This window comes from Lepisma saccharinum, chromosome 24, assembly GCF_977018435.1.
Source record: "Lepisma saccharinum chromosome 24, izLepSacc3.1, whole genome shotgun sequence".
In the NCBI taxonomy this organism is placed as follows: Eukaryota; Metazoa; Arthropoda; class Insecta; order Zygentoma; family Lepismatidae; genus Lepisma; species Lepisma saccharinum.
Window position 1 is genome coordinate 59,938,968 of NC_139252.1, and position 22,758 is coordinate 59,961,725.

The 22,758-nt window shown below is 37.3% G+C and overlaps 1 protein-coding gene across 1 annotated transcript in view; it reads left to right on the forward strand.

Annotated features, from left to right (window-relative positions):
• LOC145978198 (salivary peroxidase/catechol oxidase-like) overlaps window positions 1-22,758 on the forward strand; it is a 160,062-nt gene that overhangs the window by 123,501 nt on the left and 13,803 nt on the right. Inside the window, exons 5-12 of the mRNA XM_083110639.1 lie at window positions 6,216-6,368; window positions 9,026-9,111; window positions 12,493-12,712; window positions 16,023-16,163; window positions 17,273-17,443; window positions 19,116-19,298; window positions 21,178-21,330; window positions 21,968-22,142. Coding sequence (XP_082966765.1) covers window positions 6,216-6,368; window positions 9,026-9,111; window positions 12,493-12,712; window positions 16,023-16,163; window positions 17,273-17,443; window positions 19,116-19,298; window positions 21,178-21,330; window positions 21,968-22,142 — 1,282 coding nt within the window. The remainder of the gene's footprint in view (window positions 1-6,215; window positions 6,369-9,025; window positions 9,112-12,492; window positions 12,713-16,022; window positions 16,164-17,272; window positions 17,444-19,115; window positions 19,299-21,177; window positions 21,331-21,967; window positions 22,143-22,758) is intronic.

The following is a 22,758-nucleotide window of genomic DNA, read 5'->3' on the forward strand; positions in this document are numbered from 1 at the left end:
TAAGCCAAGGCTACAAGTTAGGAACTAACGTGCTTAGGACCGTAGTAATTTCCTATCATTATATTCGCAATTTAGAACGAAATTCGGCCTTTTTACAAATAGAAATCAGAGAAGTGAAAGTGCAATAATACCAGGTAGTGTATTTTTATCCTTGGACAATAATTTGGGGACATTCCTAGTCGACTGTGAAATTAGATATGTAGTGTTGCCAGGGCAAGGCCTAATCAGTAAAGAAGTCAATGGAATTTTTCTTGCAAGGAAAACCTGATCTTCCGTTTGAGATTTAAATTGTTGCTCAATTTAATATACCATCCCCGGTTTCGTGCATCGAGTGTTAAAAGGGCCAAGAAACATGTGATAAGCCGTATTTCAAGCGAGAAATGTATGTGTATAGGTTTTTAATGAGTAAATCGCGATCTTTTATTTCATTTTTGCGTGATTATAAACTCTTGTGTGCTGCAAGAAGGAAAGCACGAAGTGGACCACAGACAGATCTTTCCTCAAGTTGTTTAAAATCCTCCTACATATGATTAAAATAGAATTACTCATGTTATAACTGCCACTTTCACTACATTTAAGAATCCCTCCCCACCTGTTCAACACAAACACGACTGATAGCGTAGATAAATACAACTCAGGTCAACTTGTACGAGTTTTCTTAATCTTCAAACTCTCCCTCCTTTTCACCAAGGAAGCACTACTTTCTCTCTGAGCTACTTAGGTACACAGTGGAAATCAAGGTCATGTTGGGAAAATGCACTTACTGTGAATTTGCTGGCCATATTTGGAACAAATTTTACTTGGAGATCCTAATAGCTGTGTGGCCTACATCTACGTTCAATTTCTTGATCAGCAAGGTTCATTTGATAAGGTTTAACCAGTCTAGAAGTACGTGTGTTCCACAGACGTCCAAGTTGAAACCACAAATTGTAGACAGGAAGACCGTATTATAAGCTGCTTTTTTCCTTTGTACGTATTATATGTCATTTGTTCGTGGAAGCAAGTGGACTGATACTGCCGGGAAGGAGGGGATTCGTGAATAGCATTGCAGTGAATAGTGAAACAACAATGTTGCAATATGCAGACGTTAAAAGCGTAAATACACGAGACAAAGTTGTTATATCGAAACACATAGATAATTCACCATAGGGAAAGAAGTACAGTAGGATCCATGAGTATTACCGTACAAATTGTTCATCAGCATGTTGGTGCACTTTATTTGACCACCCATAAGAGCTTCAAGAATTAAAAGAAAAGTTAAAACAAGCTGTTGACATCTTCTGCACCAGCATACATAAAAATCCATCGCTTAAAAACACACAGGATGTAAGAGAAAAATTAATGAAAATAGTCATGGACAATTTGCACGGTAATACTCATGGATGCCACTGTACCTACTACTTTCGAGAAAGTGTAAATTAATTCATTACATATGCAAAAAAACAACTTATGTAGGAAATTAACATTTCTCTACGCCATTCGTGTGTTCAGTTGTGACATTTGCTATTCGCGATTAAAATTAACCGATATGCCATCTGCCGGGATTTTCAGGAAGTACTCTAAGTAGGATACGTTGTGTTGAAGTCGTTTAAAGCATGGTGAATATGCGAGAAAGTAAGGTCTACTGTTCAGTTTGTTTTTTTTTTTGTTTTTTTTTTGCTCTAAATAGTTTTATGGGTCAGAACAAATTAAAAGTTTTCATGTGTTTCCACCCCGTGGAATCAACAAAATGAAATTTGTTAATAAATCAGGGAAAACGTAATTGACAGAAGATTGGTATGGGGGATATAACACTGTAATTCGGCAAGGAAATTACGAAGAATGCACGAGTCTGCTTACTTTATTTATCGAGAGATAAATATATATTTCCATGAAAGTAAAGTTTTAAATTGTACTTTATAAATAAAGCTTTTTTTTTCCGAAAAATCATGAAGCGTCTTAACCAATGCGTCCATGTATTACCGGTGTTACGTATGTGTGAAATTTGGAACAGGTGCAAGTCGATTAAGAGGGAAGATGAAAATAGTTTGAGAATGAATTAATGTCAAATGTAACGAGAAAAAAAGTGGATATGCTAATGTTACTGTTTCATTCAGTACGATGAGCTTTTTCAGTGAGTATAGTCTGGTCATGAAATCGTGAATATTATTATTAAACCAGCCTTTCTCTTTCGAGAAAGAACTGCAACGATATGTTCGCAATTTTCTCCTGTCCTAGCTTTTCAAGTACAGGTCAATTTCAATTCCTTTATTTTCAAATAATTTCCGAGAACCCCAGTTACATGACGTGCAGATGATACAGCACTGCTTTGGACAACCAGTGCGTATACATAGTTTCGTCTGCATTTTCCGTGTTAGTTTTGCCTATCATAATTAAATGCTTCGTTCTCAGTACAGCTTCACGTTTGTTAGAGTACCTGGAATTCACATCGCATTCGCAATATTTAAAAATAATGCGTAATTTAAACGTTTTCTACCATACCAGTCATGACAACACGCTGCTCTTTTGTACTACTGCTGAATGTAAACAAAGATCTATCCTACTTAGAGCGGACATATTGGAAGCGACACTAGCGCTCAGGTGGTAATTTTAATCGCGAATAGCTGCATAGCGAGATACCAGATCACAGCAACACAATTACTTTTTTTTTTTTTTTTTTTTTTTTTTTTGCATTTTTGCATTTTTCTTTCGTATTTATACAATAAGTTTTAACAAAAGTAACGTGATTTGAATTACCAGTTTAAAAAATTAATCCTAAAAGTGCACCTATAAAATTCTAATTTGTATATAACGTTCACACAGTAAATTATCTATTATCAGTTTTAATAAAGTTTATATTTCTTCTCTCAAGAAAATATGGTTTAGCCAGGTTCTCAGATTGTCCTCAAGAGTCAAGAACACATTGGTTATTCAATAATTCTGATTTTATATAGATGTTGATCGTGATAAATATAAAATGTATCGATTATCTGTATAATCGGCGAATTGATAGCCGCTATATAATTATACAGCGTAGTTTGAATTGACGTACCAGTCATTTGGAGAGATATTTCCCAACCAAAAGAATGAAAATATTTTATTCGACGGAACTAGAAATTCAACTTGATCGAATAATATCGCCTTTGCAAATATTCTGTTTAAATATACTAACTTCTGATCATACCAAATTCCTAGGAACTTGCAGATCTAGTTATTCACAGAATGACGTCTTCGGTGCGTTAAAAACTTCGCAAAGATCTGTCCAGACTTCCTGCATTTCAACAGAGTGGAATCTTGTTGATGAAGAAGAAGAACAACAGTATAAAATGAGAAAGCCGTTATCAGCAAGCAGTTAAAAGACCTTTTCACAGCTCTTGTCACTAATTTAAACATTATAGTGGAATCTTATGTTTTATTTCTGCGAAGTTCTTTTTTTCACTTACAACTTACATGTTGCTGGAAAAGCTTTGCGAAGAAGGTTCTTATACGCATACGCCTGGGCTGTTAAACCGTTGAAGAGATTGTTACGTATGTTGCTGCATTTTTGTTCCTTGCTTCGAAATTTATAACCACGTCACGATTTTGTCCCTACCTAGCCAAGCGTCTTCCTGCGGTTAGGCTTAAATTATCTTGACACGATTTGAGTATACATAGCATGGTGGAATAAAATCCGCTACATAGAAATGTTGCCGTTTTTCTTTTACTGTGTAGAGAAATGTTAATTTACATATCGAATTCTTCGCTCGCTACGTGTAGTCTACGTATCTTACCACAAAAGCTGGATAATGTACCGGGTGGCCAGAATTAAAGTTACCCAACTCAGAGTCCTCTGTAGCCTGTTTGAGGATTCGTAGAACTCTGAAATTTGGCGAATCCACTATGCAGACAATGGGAAAGAGGATGGCGATAAAAAAAATATGTATAGTTCAATTTTCCGCCACCAGGTTGAAATGTGGCGCTGTACTTCCATGAGGGGTTGTAATAATGACGTAACAAAAGTTCGGAAGTGATCACCATGCCTTTAAATAAGAAAGAACGTGCATTGCTGGTGAAATTGTTTTACCAGAACGGTAGTAATAGTGCAGCTGCACTGCGAGCTTATTGTCATGCAAAAGGACTTCGAAAAGGGCCCATGACGGCGCGATGAAGAGATTTGTACATTATTATAGCGCCACATTTCAACCTGGTGGCGGAAAATATAACATTTTTTTATCGCCATCTTCTTTCCCATGGTCTGCATAGTGAATTCACCAAATTCAGAGTTCTACGATTCCTCAAACAGGCTACAGAGGGCTCTTGAGTTGGGTAACTTTAATTCTCGCCACCCCGTATAATTTTCTGTTGCTCTATTGTTTATCAACTAGGAACGTTAATGCCCGCTCCGCCCAGAGTTGCAACCACTTTTTTTGCCGGGGGTGGTGGGGGCAAGTACCAGGATAAACGTGCCAATACTAATAATAATAATGACATTAATATTATCATTATTATTATTAGTAGTAGTAGTAGTGTTAAAGACGTTATTATCCTCTTAAATTACACAAAAGGTGGTTAGAAGTTCGAGCTAAAGCATTTGTGTTGGAACAAACTATTTGAAACATTGTTTCAACACGTTCAATTTCACATTAGCTAATTTTTTATTGATTCAAAGCATATGTTGTTTAATTCTTGACACCACGAAAACAGTACATTTGAATTGAATTTCTTCTCAATTCTAATGCATACTAGTGGAGTCAGATTTTTCTTAATGAATAAGTAAAAATAACTCTTTCTTATGAACTAACTCAACCTTAAAGCAGCTAGTAGTTGGAATAAATGTTCGTATTAGTTCTTATTTTTTTTTTCAATGTGGAATTTCCATGGCTACTATTATGTCTGTGTAATGCAATTGAAAAAATTAGCAATCTTTTGATCAACTTAGTCGACCTCTACAGTGTTTTGTTTGTTTATCACTGTTTCAAATGTTGTGGGTCAGATTCTTTGTTTAACGTATTTTTTTCTTGTTTTCGCATGTATATACGAAGAACAATATGTTAATTTAAGATTGAAACAGTATGTTTTTCGATTTTCTATAAGTGTGTTAAAATCAATTATGCTACAGACTTAAAAAACGTGTTCATATATGTGAAAGTTTTCCTAAGTAGCAAATTTTACATGCTTTATCAGATTTATTTGAGCTTCTATATATGATTTCTCCCTTCCAGTTATATAGATAAGAATTTGGTAAAATTTCAGTAACCAACCATCTTTGGAATTCATCATTTGGTTCCTTTTGAACATAATTCATTATAATTGACCAATTTGTTCTGATAGTGTGTCAAAAAACTCATATTGGCTATCAGAACCAATTGGAAAAGTTCCCAGCCGGGATATGCAACATGAAGTGATGTAGAAAGCTGCTCGTGAGAACCACTGCTTTGGTTCATGATTTAGCCAGTGGCGTTGCATACGGTTTCCATACGAGTGTTCACAATAATGTTTTTGTACTGAATGCAGATTTACTCCTCTCCCTTGTAACTTCATATTCTATTGAAAAAGTGAGAATAACAGTTCAATTTATTTTCAACAATTTCCCCTCAAAATCACGCTATATTTGAAGTAATACAAGAAGGACTTAGGGGAAATTGTCCCTCTCCCTCTTAAAATCCGCCAGGTTTAGCGAATTATCGCTAAAGTTTGCAACTATGTAGCACAAACCTTTTTGAATCCCCCTAGACATGCCTTGTATATGCTGCACTCTGGTGCCAAATGTAAGAAGTATTTCCACTTGCATCAGTGTTCGCACAGCGAAGTGAACATTTTCGGGATATAGTGGCCAACAGCCTCTTAGCTGTCAGCTCTATGCAACACACACAGCAATTGTGTTCAATGCCCTCCGTGGAATGGAGTCAGTGTTACCAGCTATCTAAGAAAACTTATCAGACGTGAAAGAAGTCGTGTCAGAGTAAATTGTGTGTATATACTCGTACATCAAACATAGTATTTTTTCGAATAAAAGTATGTGTGTATGCATTTAATATGTACGTAATTTAAGATACATGAGTGTTCACGTACTCATGCGAACATTATCAGGGGATGCACCTGGATTTAGCCGTGAATGTTCTTATTTTTGTTAAGCTGTACGCATACCAGCCAGTTTCATGAAGTAACATTTGGTCGATATTGTTGAATAGTTACATAACATCATGTATATTATGCATATTTTTGTTAAAAAAATAATAAATGTCATTCTTTCTTAGGTCTTGAGTCACCCCGACGTTCTGTTAGAGGCAGTCTGTTACCAAGTGCTCGAAGAGTGAGTGCCGGCATCCATCGAGACCTTGACAATGACCTAACTCCAATAACTCACATGATCATGCAGTGGGGCCAGTTTTTGGATCATGATCTTACATGTAAGTATATGATAAAAAAAATCCAACATTGACACAGGGTCAGCGCCAGCAAATTTTGATCGGTGGACAGAAGCCATATATTGATAAATTAGGGTGAGCAGATATAAAACTTGAGTTTCACAAACACACATTCTTCCCCAACCTCTCTTTGCTAAAGCCAGATATAGCACTACTTCTAGCCAAGGAAGTGTTAACTGATCACATGTCTTACGTTTAAATAAGGGACAAAAGTACTTATAAATAACAGGTATTATCTACCACCATATTTTGCTATGATTTTCGTTATCTTACGCATTAAACTATTGTAAATCCAAAGACAGTGAAACTTTTTATGGGATCGTAATTTTTGAGCCTTTTTAGTATCGACAATATTCATAAGAAAAATATGCACGGAGTCCATACTTTTTATTGAAGCATTGTTATTTTCATCAATATTTTCTTGAATGTGTTCAGGTGGGCAGTTTGCACTATTCCTGCATTGACATGGAATTTTAGCTACTTTCATTTGTTTGTTTTAGGTTTATAAAACAGGTTTTGTAAATGTAGTGTTGTACAGCATTCACCAAAAGTTTCAGGTCAGCGACATTTTATACTAGGGCAACAAGCATAATTTCAAGGTTGCCAGGTGCACAATGGATATGTGTGAAATGAAATAGGATAATAGGAAGACATTAAAACTTTGAAGTACAAACAGTTTCTGCTCACTTCATATGAGGTTTTGCGGATTTTAAGGACAAACTCGACACAGGTCGATTTTTTTTATGTTGTATCATATACAGGGTGTACATAAAAGAATATAGCAGTTTCAACATTTGTTTTATTACTCGTAGCGATGAAGGAAGAACTGTCCAGTGCAACTTACATTACAAGTGTTCAATGTGCGATCCCTTGGTGACACTGCATACATCAGTCGGAAGTCCATTTCCTGCCACACTCATATCAGAATGACTGATGTGATGGAGTGAATGGCTGAAACAATTCGGTTTCTCGATTCAGGAAGATCGGTCGGTTGTGGTAATGGTAACATACAAACATGGTCTTTCTGTTCCGAATTGTCACCGGAAGGCCCACTGCACACATAGGCGGAGTTCTGGAGGGGCATAACCACCAACTTAAAAAAGATTAAAAAAATACACATGACTAAGTTCAGTTACTACATTTTTGTTATGAAGCCATACCGCAAATCTTGACATTTGGCATGGTGCCATGTGCAGTAAATGCACTGCAAAAGCGGGTCTCAGACGATTCAATTGATGTGATGTGTACAGTTTGAAGAAAGAAAAACGTAAAATGACTTGTGTTGAGTCATCAGTTACTGCTGAGGCCTCAAAAGGACTTTTCAATTTAATTTTTCTAAAATTTCTGAAGCTTACTATTGTACCATAACTTTTTTAAATAATACGAGTATTGTATCAATAAAAAATTAATGAAATGCAAAATGCAATAATCGTACTGTTTTGCTTCTTTTAAAACTGAAAACCAATATACTAATTAATATTTGTTTACTTAAGTGAGGAAATTTAACATTTCAAATCTAAAAGGCCTAGAACTCAGTGTTTTTAAGTTGTTTTTTTTTTTTTTTTAAATTTCCGGGGGAAGGCCCCGGACCCCTTATAAACTAGGGGATATTCAATAACCCTCAGGTACATCATATGCTTCTTCCAGAGTCTGGCCCCCCCAAAGCAAGAGCTCAAACTCCGCCCATGACTGCACAGTAACCACCAAATCACACGTCACAAACTTGAGCACATGAAATGCTTCTGCTGGAGTCACCATTTCTCGACAGTGGCGTCACTTACAGCAGTGACAGAAAGTAAAAGTTCGCCGGTATGTTAAAAAAAAAAATCTTATACAGTTCTTCTTTCATTTCTTCTCATACCCCATTTCTACGGGAAATTAAAGAAAAAAGTTAAAACTGCTATATTCTTTTATGTAGCTACTTTCATTTGTTTGTTTTATGTTTATGAAACAGGTTGAAGACTGTAAGAACTCATGAAGCATCTTTCAGGAGTCTGCCTCACCACTAATATTCTGAAATTTGCTTGGAATAGAACAGTGCATGAGCTTTAGAATAGGACAGACGTTTGAAATACTGCTGATTCCTGCAATTTGCATTTTGTGAGTTCGCCCGTAATGTCCTAATATCCGCAACGCCTCAATATTACTTCATTCTTTTTTGTTTTTCATTCTTTTGTTGTGCCTTCACATTTACAGAAGATGGCTGTGAAACTTGTTTATAATATATTTTTACTTTGTTACAATAATGAAAATATAGGGCCTCGTCAATGACATAGTGGTAACGTTGTTGCCTTGTAATCAAGGGGTCCCGGGTTTGATTCCCAGTAGAGGCACATGGCACACTGATTCGGATCCCACTTTAAACTGTAGGTCCAGTCCCAATTAGCCTTTCTGTGCATAAAGTGGACTTAAACAACAATTCAATCAATTCAATTCAATAATGAAAATATAATAACTTTATCAGAAGCTGGTAAAATAACTTCTCTAATTTTGCAACAATAAACAAAATAGCCATTCATGAATATTTCGTAGTTTCTGGAAAATTTAGTGCTGAGAATATTATTTTTCATGTAGTCAGTATTTAATGTAGGTGTAAAAATGTCATAAGTGTGTTTCAAAGTTCTTAACTTTACTTACAGCTTCAGCACAAACTCGAGGTTTCAATGGCTCAGTTCCAAAATGTTGCAGTGATGATGGACGGGAAGCATTGTCCTTAAATATTACAGTAAGCATCTTAAATATATTCGGGTGGTTCAAGACTTTTAACTCACCCTGTATCTACATATAATACGTCATCATACATGATCGTTTCCTGCCTCTACCTGGCTTGACATAAAAGTCAAGCCTCTCCATTTTTTCCTGGTCTTCCACCACTCCTCTCTTTCCACGGTCTTCCAATGTTGTCCTCTTCTCCTAACACTTTCCACTGACATCTTGGTCTCCCCCTTGGCCTTATTCGCACTCCTTTTGCATTGTAAGCTCTTACTGGTAGTCTTTCTTTCTGCATCCATCCTCTTCATGTGTCCGAACCATCTCATCTGTGCCTGATCTATCCTGTCCTGAAGCTTCACCACCCACTGTCTGTCGGATCTCCTCATTCCTTATTCTATCCCTTCTAGTCTTCCCCAATATACTCCTTAAAAATTTCATCTCCACTGCCTGCATCTTTCTTTTGTCTCTCTGTCATTGTCAAAGTCTCTGCTCCATACATAATTATTGGCATATATTACCTTCTTGCATTTCATAGGTACATCCCTGTTCCATATTAATCTTTGAACACTTTGATATAGTCCACCACCCATTTGTCCCCTTCTGTTAACCTCCTCATCTATTCTTCCACTTCTCTCAATTATGCTTCCTAGATATTTGAAGCTCTCCACTACCCTCAACTCTTCCGTGTCCATCTTTATTCTTGGTTCATTTCTGGCTCTGTTTCTTCTTGTTATTGGCACCTCGCTCTTTTCTGCACTGAATTTCATTCCTGCTCTTCTGATTTCCTCATTCCAACTATCAAGATGTCTCTGTGCTTCTTCTTCCCTGTTCCCCCATATTACTAAGTCATCAGCAAACAGGGCCTTCATCTCTTCCTCCTATCTTCTTCCCCACCTCTTCGTTAAGTGCATCCATTGTAATTATGAAGAGCAGTGAGGAAAGAGCACTTCCCTGTTTTAGTCCATTACTTATACTGAACCACTCCGTTCTTCACACTTGCGTCTTCACACAGCTCTGGTTCGCCTTGTATGTGCTCTGCACTCTACACACCATCTCTTCCTCGACTCCGTTCTCTCTTAGAGCCTTCCAAATCTTTGTTCTGTCCATGCTATCGTATGCCTTTTCTATATCTAGGAATGCCATATTAAAATCCTTTCCATACTTGTAGTGCCTTTCCTGCATTTGCCTAACGGTGAATATCAGATCTGTCTCTTCTAAATCCAAACTGTTCCTCTCGCATGTTCAGCTCTGTTACTTCCCTTATTCATTTCTCTAATATTTTCTCATACAGTTTTGCTGAGTGGCACATAACTGTTATTCCTCTGTAGCTTTTACATTCCTTTCTGTCTCCCTTCTTGAATATGGGAACTATAAGTCCCTTTGTCCAATCTCTTGCCACTTCTCTCTCTTGCCACACTGTTTCCAACACTGTACAGCCACTGCACACCAATCACTCCTGCTCCTAGTATCATTTCCACTGGCACTTCATCTACTCCAGGTGCTCTACCTCTCTTCATTCTCTTCGGAGCTTCCTTCACTTCTTTCCATGTGAGATTCACTTTTTCTTTCCTATTTTCTTTTCCTTCACTTTTTCATGTTCATTTCCTTTTTTCACGTTCAGCAATTTCTCAAAGATTTCTCCACATTCTCCTTATTTCTTCTTTCTGTTCTTTTCTCTCTCACTAATCCATACAATGCTTTCTTGTTCCCATCTCCATCTTCTAGCACTTCGACCCATTCTTCCATCATCATATAATACATAGTTTCATACTTAGCATACATTTTTAATAAGTCAGTGTTTCTTTTGTCCTGCATTTTCTTCATTTTCTCAATTCCACGTGTGTTTTATTTATTATTGTCAAGGGGCTAATAATTTTTTGTTAAATTTAATCTTAAATGTCTTCGTTATTCAGAAAAACACCTCCACCAAATTGTAATATTATGTTGAGCTTTAAGAGAGATCTCACCATGATGCAAATTTCACATTTTCCCTCTGTTCCCCATTTGGGGCTACAGAGCATCACACTTTTGATTTTTTCATAATTTTCAATTTTTGGGACCTGATGTTAAAAAGGGTCCGGGCATCTCATATGTTTAACAATTTTCGGACATATCTGCCACTGCATTGTAAACATAAGAAATATTGTTAAGCTGTTTTTCCCATTTCATGGTTATTTTGTGCCCCAAAGATGGAAAATTATGAGAAAAACATATATCAGATTCATTTTAGTATAGCATGGAAACTGCTAATTTAAGAGCAAAAGTGCTGGTCCCTGTGGCGGAGTGGTTAGCACATCATGCTACAGTGTCAGGGATCCAGGGTTCGAATCCCGGCCTGGATGTTTGTGAGTGTCAATTCATCATATCACCACTCATCCTCATCTTTGGAAATTAGCCAAAAGTGGCACAAAGCTGAAAGACTATTTATTTCTGAAGAAAATGCTTTTAGAATCATTACATTTGGAATAAAAGAACATAAGTTCCAGTGATTTTCATAAACTTGTGAAAATGCTAAATCACAGCACAAGACTATTTGAAAATGGTCACCAAATCTAAACGCAAGCCTGAAAAATATTTCAATGTCGAATTTGAACACTTGAAGGATAGAGAAATAAGTAGTTAAATTATTAATTTTTAAAAAATTGGTGAAGCGACAAATTAATTTGAAATTGGTCAAAATGATATGGAATGACCGAGCTACAGAGAAAGTTTTAAATAACGTGATGTTTCTTTTGATAGAAATGAGCTCCTGAAATTGGTTAGCATTCCTGCCTTTGGTGCAGACAGTCCTGGGTTTGAACACTGGTGGAAGCTACAAAAATTTCGGTGTGAGGACAATTGGAGTGCTCCTCGAAAACAGTAGCCCTGTCTAGTTTGCTGCACTTGTTGGCACCCAGTGTGATGTAGGTGCATCCTGGTGTCAGGCTGGTGCAAGGAAATTGTGTTCAACTAAGTAGACGTTTAACGCAAGAATAGCGGTGTTGAAGTTCAGAGGATTGAACAAATGCCTGCCTCCTGATTTGAACGTAAATTTGATTGGTCAAGTATGTACCATTTTTATCGTACATCGCTCCAAGGTGTAGTGCAAACACCAAATACACTATGTGACACAAAAGCAACGAAGTAGATGACTCTGTGTTGCACTTTGGAACCAACTACACACATGAGTGCAAAGAGAGTCCAGAAGTGCAGTGAACTAGACAGGGATAGTAGTAGTACCCTCTTGTTGAGAAATCCAGCAGCTGTGACATGATGCTCTGACCATGCATCACCCAATGAAAGCTGTTCGACAGGTCATGGCCCTCAAGGGCCACTAAACCACTGAGTTTAGTTTTAGTTTTGTGGTATAAATTGATGTAAAATAATTTAGTGTTTCATTTTCCTTCAATTCTAGCACCCTGACTGTTTTCCAATACAAGTTCCCCCAGATGACCCTTTCTACAGAAGGTATGGAATCCGGTGCCTCGAGTTCGTGCGGAGCAGCCCTACGCCACGACCAGACTGCTCTCTTGGCCCCAGAGAGCAGGTGAACCAAGTTACGTCGTACATAGATGCCTCTACTGTTTATGGAAGCACCGAGCGAGAAATTCAGTCACTGAGATTGTTTCGGCATGGTAAGGTTTGGCATGCTTTTCTTGTACTTTTTAAGGTAATGTTATAGTGATGGAGTCGCACTGGTCTAGTCGGTAGGGCATCTGACTACCGTGCGGGAGATCACGGTTTGATTCCCAGGGTGGCTGATCTAAGGTCGGAATTTTTTCGGCATTATCCTCGCATAAATTGCCTCTGAGGATCACCCAGCCTCAAATAAATGGGTATCTGGGGGTTAAAGGCAGCCGGAGCATGGTAATGATCACATCACCTCCAAATTGGCAGAGATAAGAATGTGTGGGGCCCTTGAAATTTCTGCAAGAAATTCACTGGTACAAGTGTGTATAGGAGGTGCCATCTTTAAAATAACAGAAATGGCATTTCGAAGCTCACTTGATTAGTGTTGCAGCCTTCAGGTCATTTTGTAAATAACAGTTGACACCTCATGTAAATTTGAACTGCATTCAGTGTGCAATTTTTATTGGACTTTTGAGGTTTTGATTTGACTTTTGTAATATTTGGAATTTCACACAACGATTCACCATTTCAAGTGTATGCAAAGAGTGGTTATATATCTGAACTTACTGAGAGATGTGGTACTTAGAGGAACACAGTGCATTTCAAAAGTAGGGGCTGGTTACTCGTAACAAAGAATTGGAAACAATACGACAGACAACAACAATGTGCATGTTGAGAAGCTTCAACTGTTTCATTAGGCTTCAATTAGTGACATTATCATGAATTTATTGTCGTTCCCCTTTCCAAGACACCAATTTAATTGATTAGGATAATAAGCAACCTTGCAAGTTGCAAGTTCTGTCTGTCATTCTATTTTGCAATGCATAAAGTTGTAATGGTTCCAAAATTCACAGAGAATTGTGTAAAATTTATGGGCCTGTTTAATTAGTGAAAGAAAAGTCAGACAGTGGTGTTCAGAGTATAAGGAAGGTTGTCTAAATGTGTACATTGTTATAGGATTTAGTAAAAAATCCAACATTTATGTTGTAACTTTTAAAAAGGTAAAACAAAAGGTAAAGTGCTCCCCTGTGCTTAGCACAACGCCATGAAGGCGTATAGGGGGTAATGCCCCACACTTTCTTGATCCGGTCATGAGTGGGGGTGATGTGATCAGCATCACGCCCCTAACCACCTTTACCCCCCAGGGTTTCCCCCAGATACCCATGTCATTCGACGCTGGGTGGGCGCCGGGGTCGCTTCCAACGTTAGAAAAGTTCCCGGATTTGAACCGGCCGGGGATCGAACCTGCGACCTTGAGCATGGTAGTCAGATGAGTTACTTTTAGTATGTGTAATATCCTGGCAAATCAAGTGTCCTAGTTTTGTTTTTTACTGATAGGATGTTGAGTTAGGAATTAACAAAAACTTATTAAGGGTATACAGAGAATCATCAATATATGGTGTGTGTCAATTATGTCAATCCTGATCCGATTGTGAAATAACTAAAACAAAAGAAATACTGTAATTAAAGTTTGATTGAACTACTCTCCTTCAGAAAACCTTGATCTTCAAATAATGTTTTAGCATAATTGTTGCATGAAGAAATAAAGAGGGCTCAGACTCTAATATTAATACTTCTTGTATGTACGTATTGCTTGCATTGTAGAATTATTTTTCTTGCAGTTTACCGTAAGAAAGAAAATGTGTTTATGTGTTTGTAAGAACCATAAACTGCAAGAAAATAATCTAATATTAACAATTGAGCAATTGGAGTAATCTTTAACCTCCCCTTGCTCGATCCACTTTTCCTAACACCGATGATCACGTGGCATCTTGACAGACTCACGCGATGACCTGCGTTGAAAACATATTTTTTTGAGGATTATTGTGGTTCAGATGAACACAATTGTTTTTCAAACCAACATATTTATTAAAAAATACAAAACCTACATCTTTAATAAAAAATACAAAACTCGAGCAATACACAAGAAAAACTTACATTTTTAGTTGGATAAAACACACTATTTGTTTTGGTCATAAATGCATCAAATATTCATTGAGTGTTCTAAAATACAAAACCTACATCCAAAGGATTATAAAGCCTTTTGCAGTCCATCTGTAAGAAGACTATATGATTTTAGCTTATAAATAAGACACAATAACTACGACTTAGCCTTCTTGTTTCTAGAACTCTTGTTTTATAAAATATGTTGTATGTACAATTTTGTAACAAGAGTACTCGCGTGGCATCTGAGAGAGACTGTGCACACAATATCACTAATAATTTCCCACCCCATAAACTTGAACTGTCATAGTTCGTTCTGAATAATCATTTGCTCATACCAGGAAGGTACAGGGCCGGGGAATACCCGAGCTACCTCGTTTCAGAAGTTATCGTTACTGATAGACTCTGGCATCTCGTAGATGCCACGTGAGCAACGGAAGGTTAAACACGTGGTTCATATCACCTAGAATATTTAATGGGAGTTTTCAGAGGAAAGTAAAAATACACATGTCATACAAAAATGAAGAAAGTCTCGTTAGGACTTGAAAAATGAAAAGCAAGATAGCTCATGTGCTTGAGGTCACGTATAATCTAAAATTAGCTTAGTTAAACAATGTGTGCACGCATGCACCCAGATTCATCATAGCAGTGAGATGTTCACAATAGATGAAAATCTACATCTGCTAGTTCCACAACATAATATGTCAGAAGCTAGGCCTGAGAGGTTGAAATAACTTATAGAAAGCTAAAATTGTAAACTCCATAAAGTTATTTTTATTATCCTCAATTTACATTTGCGGAAATTATCTTGCATTGTATGGGGTAGAGTAGAGTACTGCATTGGACCACTTTCGCTCGCTTAAACTCGATGGAATCTCTCGCACTCAAGCGTGATTCGCTCGAATATATAGAATATCAAACATCATTTAAATGTGACAATAATCGTACAAAAATATGTGTAAAATTTGTGCTGGTTGTTTCAGCCCATAATCATCTATTCATTTTCATATATTGCTATGTACTGGTAAGATAGGCTAAGTTACATTTTTACATGGAGATGATGACTGTTTACTTTAGTTTCAATTTCACTGCGTCTTTTACTTCACGAAGCATATTTGAAGGCCCACTGCCACAGACAAATTACGGTTGTACGTAAACTACTGGGCTTCTAGCGTATACCGATCATTTGCCTGTTCGACCGTTATTTGCTCTAGCGAAGAAACGGTCAATTCCATAAGCCATCTAGCGTCATCCGTGCCAACTATTAGACGCTCGAGCAAAAAAGCCTTGATGCAGCACACTAGTGTACATGTTTCAGAGATTACTTTAAATGTGTGCAGGAAATAATAAATATTTTTCTGTGTACTTTAGGAATGATGCAATACACGAGGGTTCAGTTTCGGAAAGCTCTTCTTCCTCCATCATTAGATGAGAAAACAGATCTCTGCCGACCTTTGTCGAAGAACCTTCGTTGCTTCCGAGCTGGTGACAAGAGAGTCAACGAACAACCAGGTACAGTCCTCAGCTCCTCTTGTAACAGCTGAAATGCTATTGCTTGTCTTGTCACTTCAATATGAAAGGTTGCATTTATTTCTGAAGAGTTGTTTCCAAGTGTTGACAAAATAGACCATGGACAAAATTTCCAATTAATGGAATACCGTCAAATCTCGATTTCATGTTTTTTTTAGCAAACTAAGGTAGAGAAACTTAAAATTCAGGAAAATGTAACATCTGGTTAAATCTTATAACTAGAGGCACATATTTTTGGTAAATTAAAAAGCAAAATTTTGGTGTTATAGCGGTGAAAAAACGGATCAAAAAGCAGTATAAAAAATGACATTTTGATCTTAAAATTATGAACATGATACAAAATTTGATTTAAAAACTGCACTTATTACAATAATAAACATATCCCTTCTAATAGCACATTTATATTGTTACCAGAGTATTCCTGTATAAAAGGGTTCATTCTTGCTTCTCAAATATTTACAGCAGAATTAATCAATTGCGTAACTCGCAAGATAATTCAAACTTCAGATAGTGTCGCGTCTGTATATAAACATAAACGGTAAATTTTGTGTATAAGAGTCTATTTCGCATTTTGCAGTTCATTTCGCATCATTTCGTGACAAAACAGGGTAGAAAAATGCACCTCACACCTTTCAGAAACATGAAAAATTAACATTACGTGTTTTTGTCAATAACGAAATATGCATGCCCCTAGTTATAACATTTTGATCAATTGCGTTCATGAAAATTGAATGCTTAAAGAAGGAAAATGTAAATTCTGGGAACGTAAAATTTGGGTACCACTGTATTTCTTCCTTTACCTCTTTCAACGAATATAGAATTCAAGTTTTCTAAGACATAACGTACACCACATGCCATAATTTCACTAAGTAATAAAGACCCCAACAGTCAGTTGGCAGCCAGACATGGAGTAGGAGGGAGTGACAGGGCAGTGCACAGTCTTTTGTTTTTTTAACCTTTTTTAATCTTAACTGACCTTCCCATGTCTTAAATCCTATCTCCTGAGGAAGCCACATGATGTGGTGAAAGATAGAGAACAAAGTACATGCCAAAACTGCTCTTTCTTACTTAATGGTTTTGTTTCTTTGTAGGTCTCATTGCCTCTCACATAATTTGGCTCCGGGAGCACAACCGTTTAGCATCAAGGTTGCAGAAACTGAACCCGCATTGGTCTGATGAAAGGTTGTTCCAAGAGGCCAGGAGGATTGTGGCAGCCATGATACAGCACATTTCTTTCAGAGAGTTCCTGCCTTTAGTATTAGGTGAGTGTTCTGATCTAAATATTAAATAAATTAATACTTCCATTCTATTTATATACAGTAGGGACCGAACTGTAGGTTGAATGAACTGAAGCAATGCAAAAAAGACCAATAAATCTTATAAATGGGACGGCCATACATTAAAATTCGTTACGTGGTAGTTTAAACCATGTCTAAGTGTATTTTACTGTACAAAAAACAAACTACATCTGGCCTACTTAGTACACGACAACGTGATGTTTTTCTCGTCAGGTGTCGTCTACTTTCTTTACCTTCACTCACAAACGCAACTGTTGATAGCTGGTTCATTAAGTATGAAAATGAAACGAAAAATACAACGGTATAAACACTGTTACATGGCGTACCTCTTCGGCGTTCTTGCATAAACCATACCCATAGAGCTTCATCTACCAACTCGTGCTTAGGCCTTTTCACGGTGCACCACGTTGAAAGCACTTTTTCTGTTTCGATTTTAGTACAAAAACTCTCAATGGATTTTCTATTTTTGCGCCAGTCATTAACTACTTTTACTGTCTTTAAGATCGTTACAAATACTTTGGACTGATTCACCTTTATCTATGAGCTCTAAAGCCTGTAATCTTTGTTCCATAGTCACAAATGTACGTTTCCGTTTAGCACTCATTTTCCAATAGTACACGTATACACACAACAACAGAGCGCACAGAACTGTACAGTACAGACGAAAAACAAACAAACACGTGCAGTAAGTCCGCACAATAGCAAGAGCTGTAGATCAGCTGTACAGCACCAGTGCTAGACAAATAAGTGGTGACTTGTCGCAGGCAAGGTGGCGGGCCAAACCAATCGAAGCTGAACTAGAGATTGCCTACTGTACACACATAATGTACTTAGGTAGATGGATAACTACAAGTTCCAATGTAGTGGTCACTGAAATTATCGAACAAAATATACGTAAGTTCATTTCATGTGTATTTAAATATCTTGCTGTGTCCAAAATACCGTTAAAATGAATTTTCATTCTAAATAAATATATTGTTACTGCTGGTTTACATTAGTAATGTAAAAGCCATTAATATCGTATCAGGGAGGAGTAAGCAAATTATTTTATTTCCATGGGAAGTTTCAATCTAGGCATTTCCCCACATAATAGTGTTGCCTCCTGAAAAACACTGCTCCAGTTTGAAGTTATCATGTTCCTGCAACATCCTCATGATGACTGACATAAATTAGTGCGACTAAAATCCAATTATTTGTGTGAATTCTGTACTTTTATGTTGCCATTCATAGCAGGGGGGGGGGTATCCCCCTGCATCTCTTTCGGGGGGGGGGTATCCCCCTGCATCTCTTTCCAAACACCCATGGTTGCATGTTCTTTATAGGTATTGGAGAAATTTAATGACACAAATTTAAAGTTTAACGATATGAACTGACAATATCTTTACTTCACATCACTTTTGGCCAATTGTGGCAATGAGGATGAATGATAATGAACTAAAATCGATGAATGGACATGCAAAGAAGCAGCCATGCCCAGCCAGGACTCAAACCCAAGTAGCGCAAGATTATTCTGTCACCACGGTGATGATAGATATGCCAGTATCAACTGATGAATTGGGTTTAATTACTACAGAGCATGTGAATTTTAAAACTCTTTTGGTGGAAGTATCAACAACAATCCCTTTTAATATTTCAGGAAAGCAAGTCATGGAGATATTTGAGTTGACGTTGAAGGATAAAGGTTATTATTATGGTTATGATGAGCGAGTTAACCCCTCAGCCGCAAATGCCTTTGGAACAGCAGCTTTCAGATTTGGCCACAGCTTGGTTCAACGGAGTTTTCTTCGCTGTGATAAGAAGCACAACCCACTACCATTCAGTAAGTAACATGTGTACAATATTTATTTATTGGTCTTTTTATCTGTAGACCCTTGGGGAAAGGGCATGAAAAACGTCAATTGAAGGGCTCTGGTGTAAAATGTGGTGACATTTTGGTAATTTTTGAGTTGCAAAGTAAAATATGCCATCCTTCAATTTTCGAGTGAAATTGCCATGTCATACACTTTGCATTAGACTCAGTGAAGCCTTCTTCAATTGGTAAACACAACACGAAAACAATTTATCTGCAGCATAGCTTCTAATAACCTTTTTTCTTAATGAAATGACCAAAATGTCACTTACCATGTTTTACAGCCGAACCCTTCAATTACAGAAATTAACTGTTTTACATAAAGCTACACCTAGAAATATTTTTACAATATTTTGTGAATTCTGCAGTATATAAACGAGCACATAATGAAACAAATAAAATGTGACAATATTTTAATAAATACTCCCTCTGTCCCATAATTATAGTCCGGTATGCCAAAATGTTGACTTTTTATTTATGTTGTTTTGGATACTTGATCGGCCAATTTGTACTGATCCTTGAGTAATAACGTTGTATGACTCATTTCCATGTTTAATTTTCCTCCTTCTGTATACACCAATGTCACAGTTTGCCTATCAGACAATTATTATGGGACAACAATCAAAATTGTACCGGACAATAATTATGGGACAGAGGGAGTAATAATATGTATATAGATGTAGCCAAATAATTCTAATACTATTAGGAGAAATAATTAAAAACATCATAGACCCATTTTGGACTACAGGTTTCTTTTTTAGTTCACATTACGATAATTTACCTTTTTTTGTGTGTGTGATGTTTTTTTTTTATTTATTTGATTGATTAATGAAGATATTTTTACTTTGCTTTTCTTCCACTTTTGGCTAATTACGACAATGAAGATATGATGAAATTGATGAAGGGACACTCGAAAAGAACACCCATGCTCAGGCCAGGTTTGAAACCTGGGACCCCTGGTATCCTAGCTAGACGTTTATCAAGAATTTCCATCTGGGGTGGTATAGCTGTATACTTAGATCCAAAGTGACCATAAATTGGATCTTTGTAGAACATTCTAGAGGGGCAGAAAGGACATTTTGGGAGTGTTAGGGGATTGTAGGGGTGTGTGTGGATAAATCACTTGTTGTAGCACGTTGTACTAACCACTCTGCTACAGAGATCAGATCTGCACAGGCGGATGGTATCCGTCCAGTTAAGAAAATTTTCACAAAGCATTTCTATAGTGAGGATAATTTGCATAGGCATTCTCCCTCCCCCTTCTCAATGTTTCTAGGTTGATCCATACAAACATCCCCCATCTATTACTCAAAATATAATCAGTTTTTCATCATCATCATCCTTTGCCGTTTCCTGCCTCTGGCTGGGTCAGCATAGAAGTCAAGCCTCTCCATTTTTTCCTGGTCTTCCACCACTCCTCTCTTTCCACAGTGTTCCGATCTTGTCCTCTTTTCCTAACACTCTCTGCTATCTGATCTTTCCACCAACATCTTGGTCTCTCCCTTGGCCTTATTTCCACTTCTTGTGCATTGTAAGCTCTTACTGGTAGTCTTCCTGCATCCATCCTCTTCATGTGTCCAAACCATCTCATCTGTGCCTGATCTATCCTGTCCTGAAGCTTCACCACACCGTCTGTCCGATCTCCTCATTCCTTATTCTATCCCTTCTAGTCTTCCCCAATATACTCCTCACAGTTCTATAAGTACCAAAGCAAGATGCATCCAAAACGTACAATAAGTAGTGCATAAAATATATGTTTTCCAGTACAAGATGAAAGACAAAATCTTGTGCCAATTCAATTCATAAATTGAGTTGATGATTACCCAATGCTCCTTTCTTCTTTGAACAGATGTTTCTCTTCGTGAGGAGATGACTGATCCTGGAAACCTGTACAACTTTGGTTCCGTGGATCGTCTGATGCTAGGACTGTGTGTGCAAAGATGCCAAAAAAGAGATGAATTTATTACGCAAGAGCTTACAAACCACCTCTTCCAAACACCAAGTAGGTATAAATATATGAAATTCTTTGACAAAGCTTGTTTTTATTACTTTCAATTTTTTAATATTTTAAAGAGTTCTAAGTTCTAAAATTGAGATGTCCAGTATTGTCACTTCAATGTAACATTATTTCTCTTGTAGTCTAAGGTTGTGACAAGCATAAAAACACAGTTTTTTGTTGTGACGTTTCAGAACACATGCTCCCTTCATCAGACATTTATTTTTAGTTTGATTAAAGATACAATCTTTTTTTTAAAGATTTGTAACCATTGCTATAACTGTATCTTCAAGTGACTTTTCTCTGTGTGACATGTGGTCAGTGCATCAAGCCAGGCAGTGCTGTTTTCTGGCTCACGAACAGTCTTCGCTATGCTGGGTCAACACTGAATTTTTGGAGTTTCCACCAGGGATCGAACCTTGGACTTCTCACAGGAGCTCTTATTAGTCAACACTCCAAACTATTGCCGAGACAAAATTTATAATTTGCAAAATTGTAAGCAACATGTATAATATTTTACATGGTAAATAACATTTTACTCATAATTTACTAATTTTTATCACTGCCAATACTTGCATCATATATAAACTTTTCATTTTAGTATAATTTATTACCATCTGTGATCAAATTTTCTTCATTCCAGCTCATCATTTTGGCATGGATTTGGCATCCCTTAACATTCAGAGGGGCAGAGACCATGGGTTGCCTTCGTACAATCAATGGCGTGAGACTTGCGGACTTAAGAAGTTCACCAGCTGGGCTCAGTTGTTGAGGGTCATGGATATAGCGACAAAAAGTCGACTGAGAGAAATTTACAAGTAAGTTTGATGTTTCTGCTTAAATACAGGGTGTTCAAAAACTCCTGCATCATTGGCCAAGTGATTCATGCAAGATGGTGCCCCACCACGCTACACCAGGGCTGTCCGAGACTGGCTGGATATCGCTTTTCCGGAACACCGGATTGGTCCCAGAATACTCGTTGGATGTGCACCATACTTGCCAGATTTAAAACCATTGGACTTTGCATTCTGGGGAATCTGAAATCCCAGATGTACAGGTGAACCAAGATGAGGAAACCCTGGCAAACTCGCGAACTAAAGTGGACAGTCATTTGCTTCCTCATCTGATTTCACTTTCGCTTGTGCCTGATACCCCCGTGTTGCCATATTTATAGCTCCCTTTCTTCATTGTCAAAAACTTTAACAAGCCCGACCCTGTGGCCGAGTGGTTAGCACATCGCGCTGCGACGCCAAGGGTCCCGGGTTCGAATCCCGGTCGGGCTTGGTTGTTTGTGAATGTCCATTCATCAATTTCATCACTCATCCCCATCTTCGCAAATTAGCCAAGAGGCACAAAACGCGAAGTAAAATAAACTAAATCAAATCAAAATCAAAAACTTTAACAACATTAAATATTACTACATCTGTGATTTCG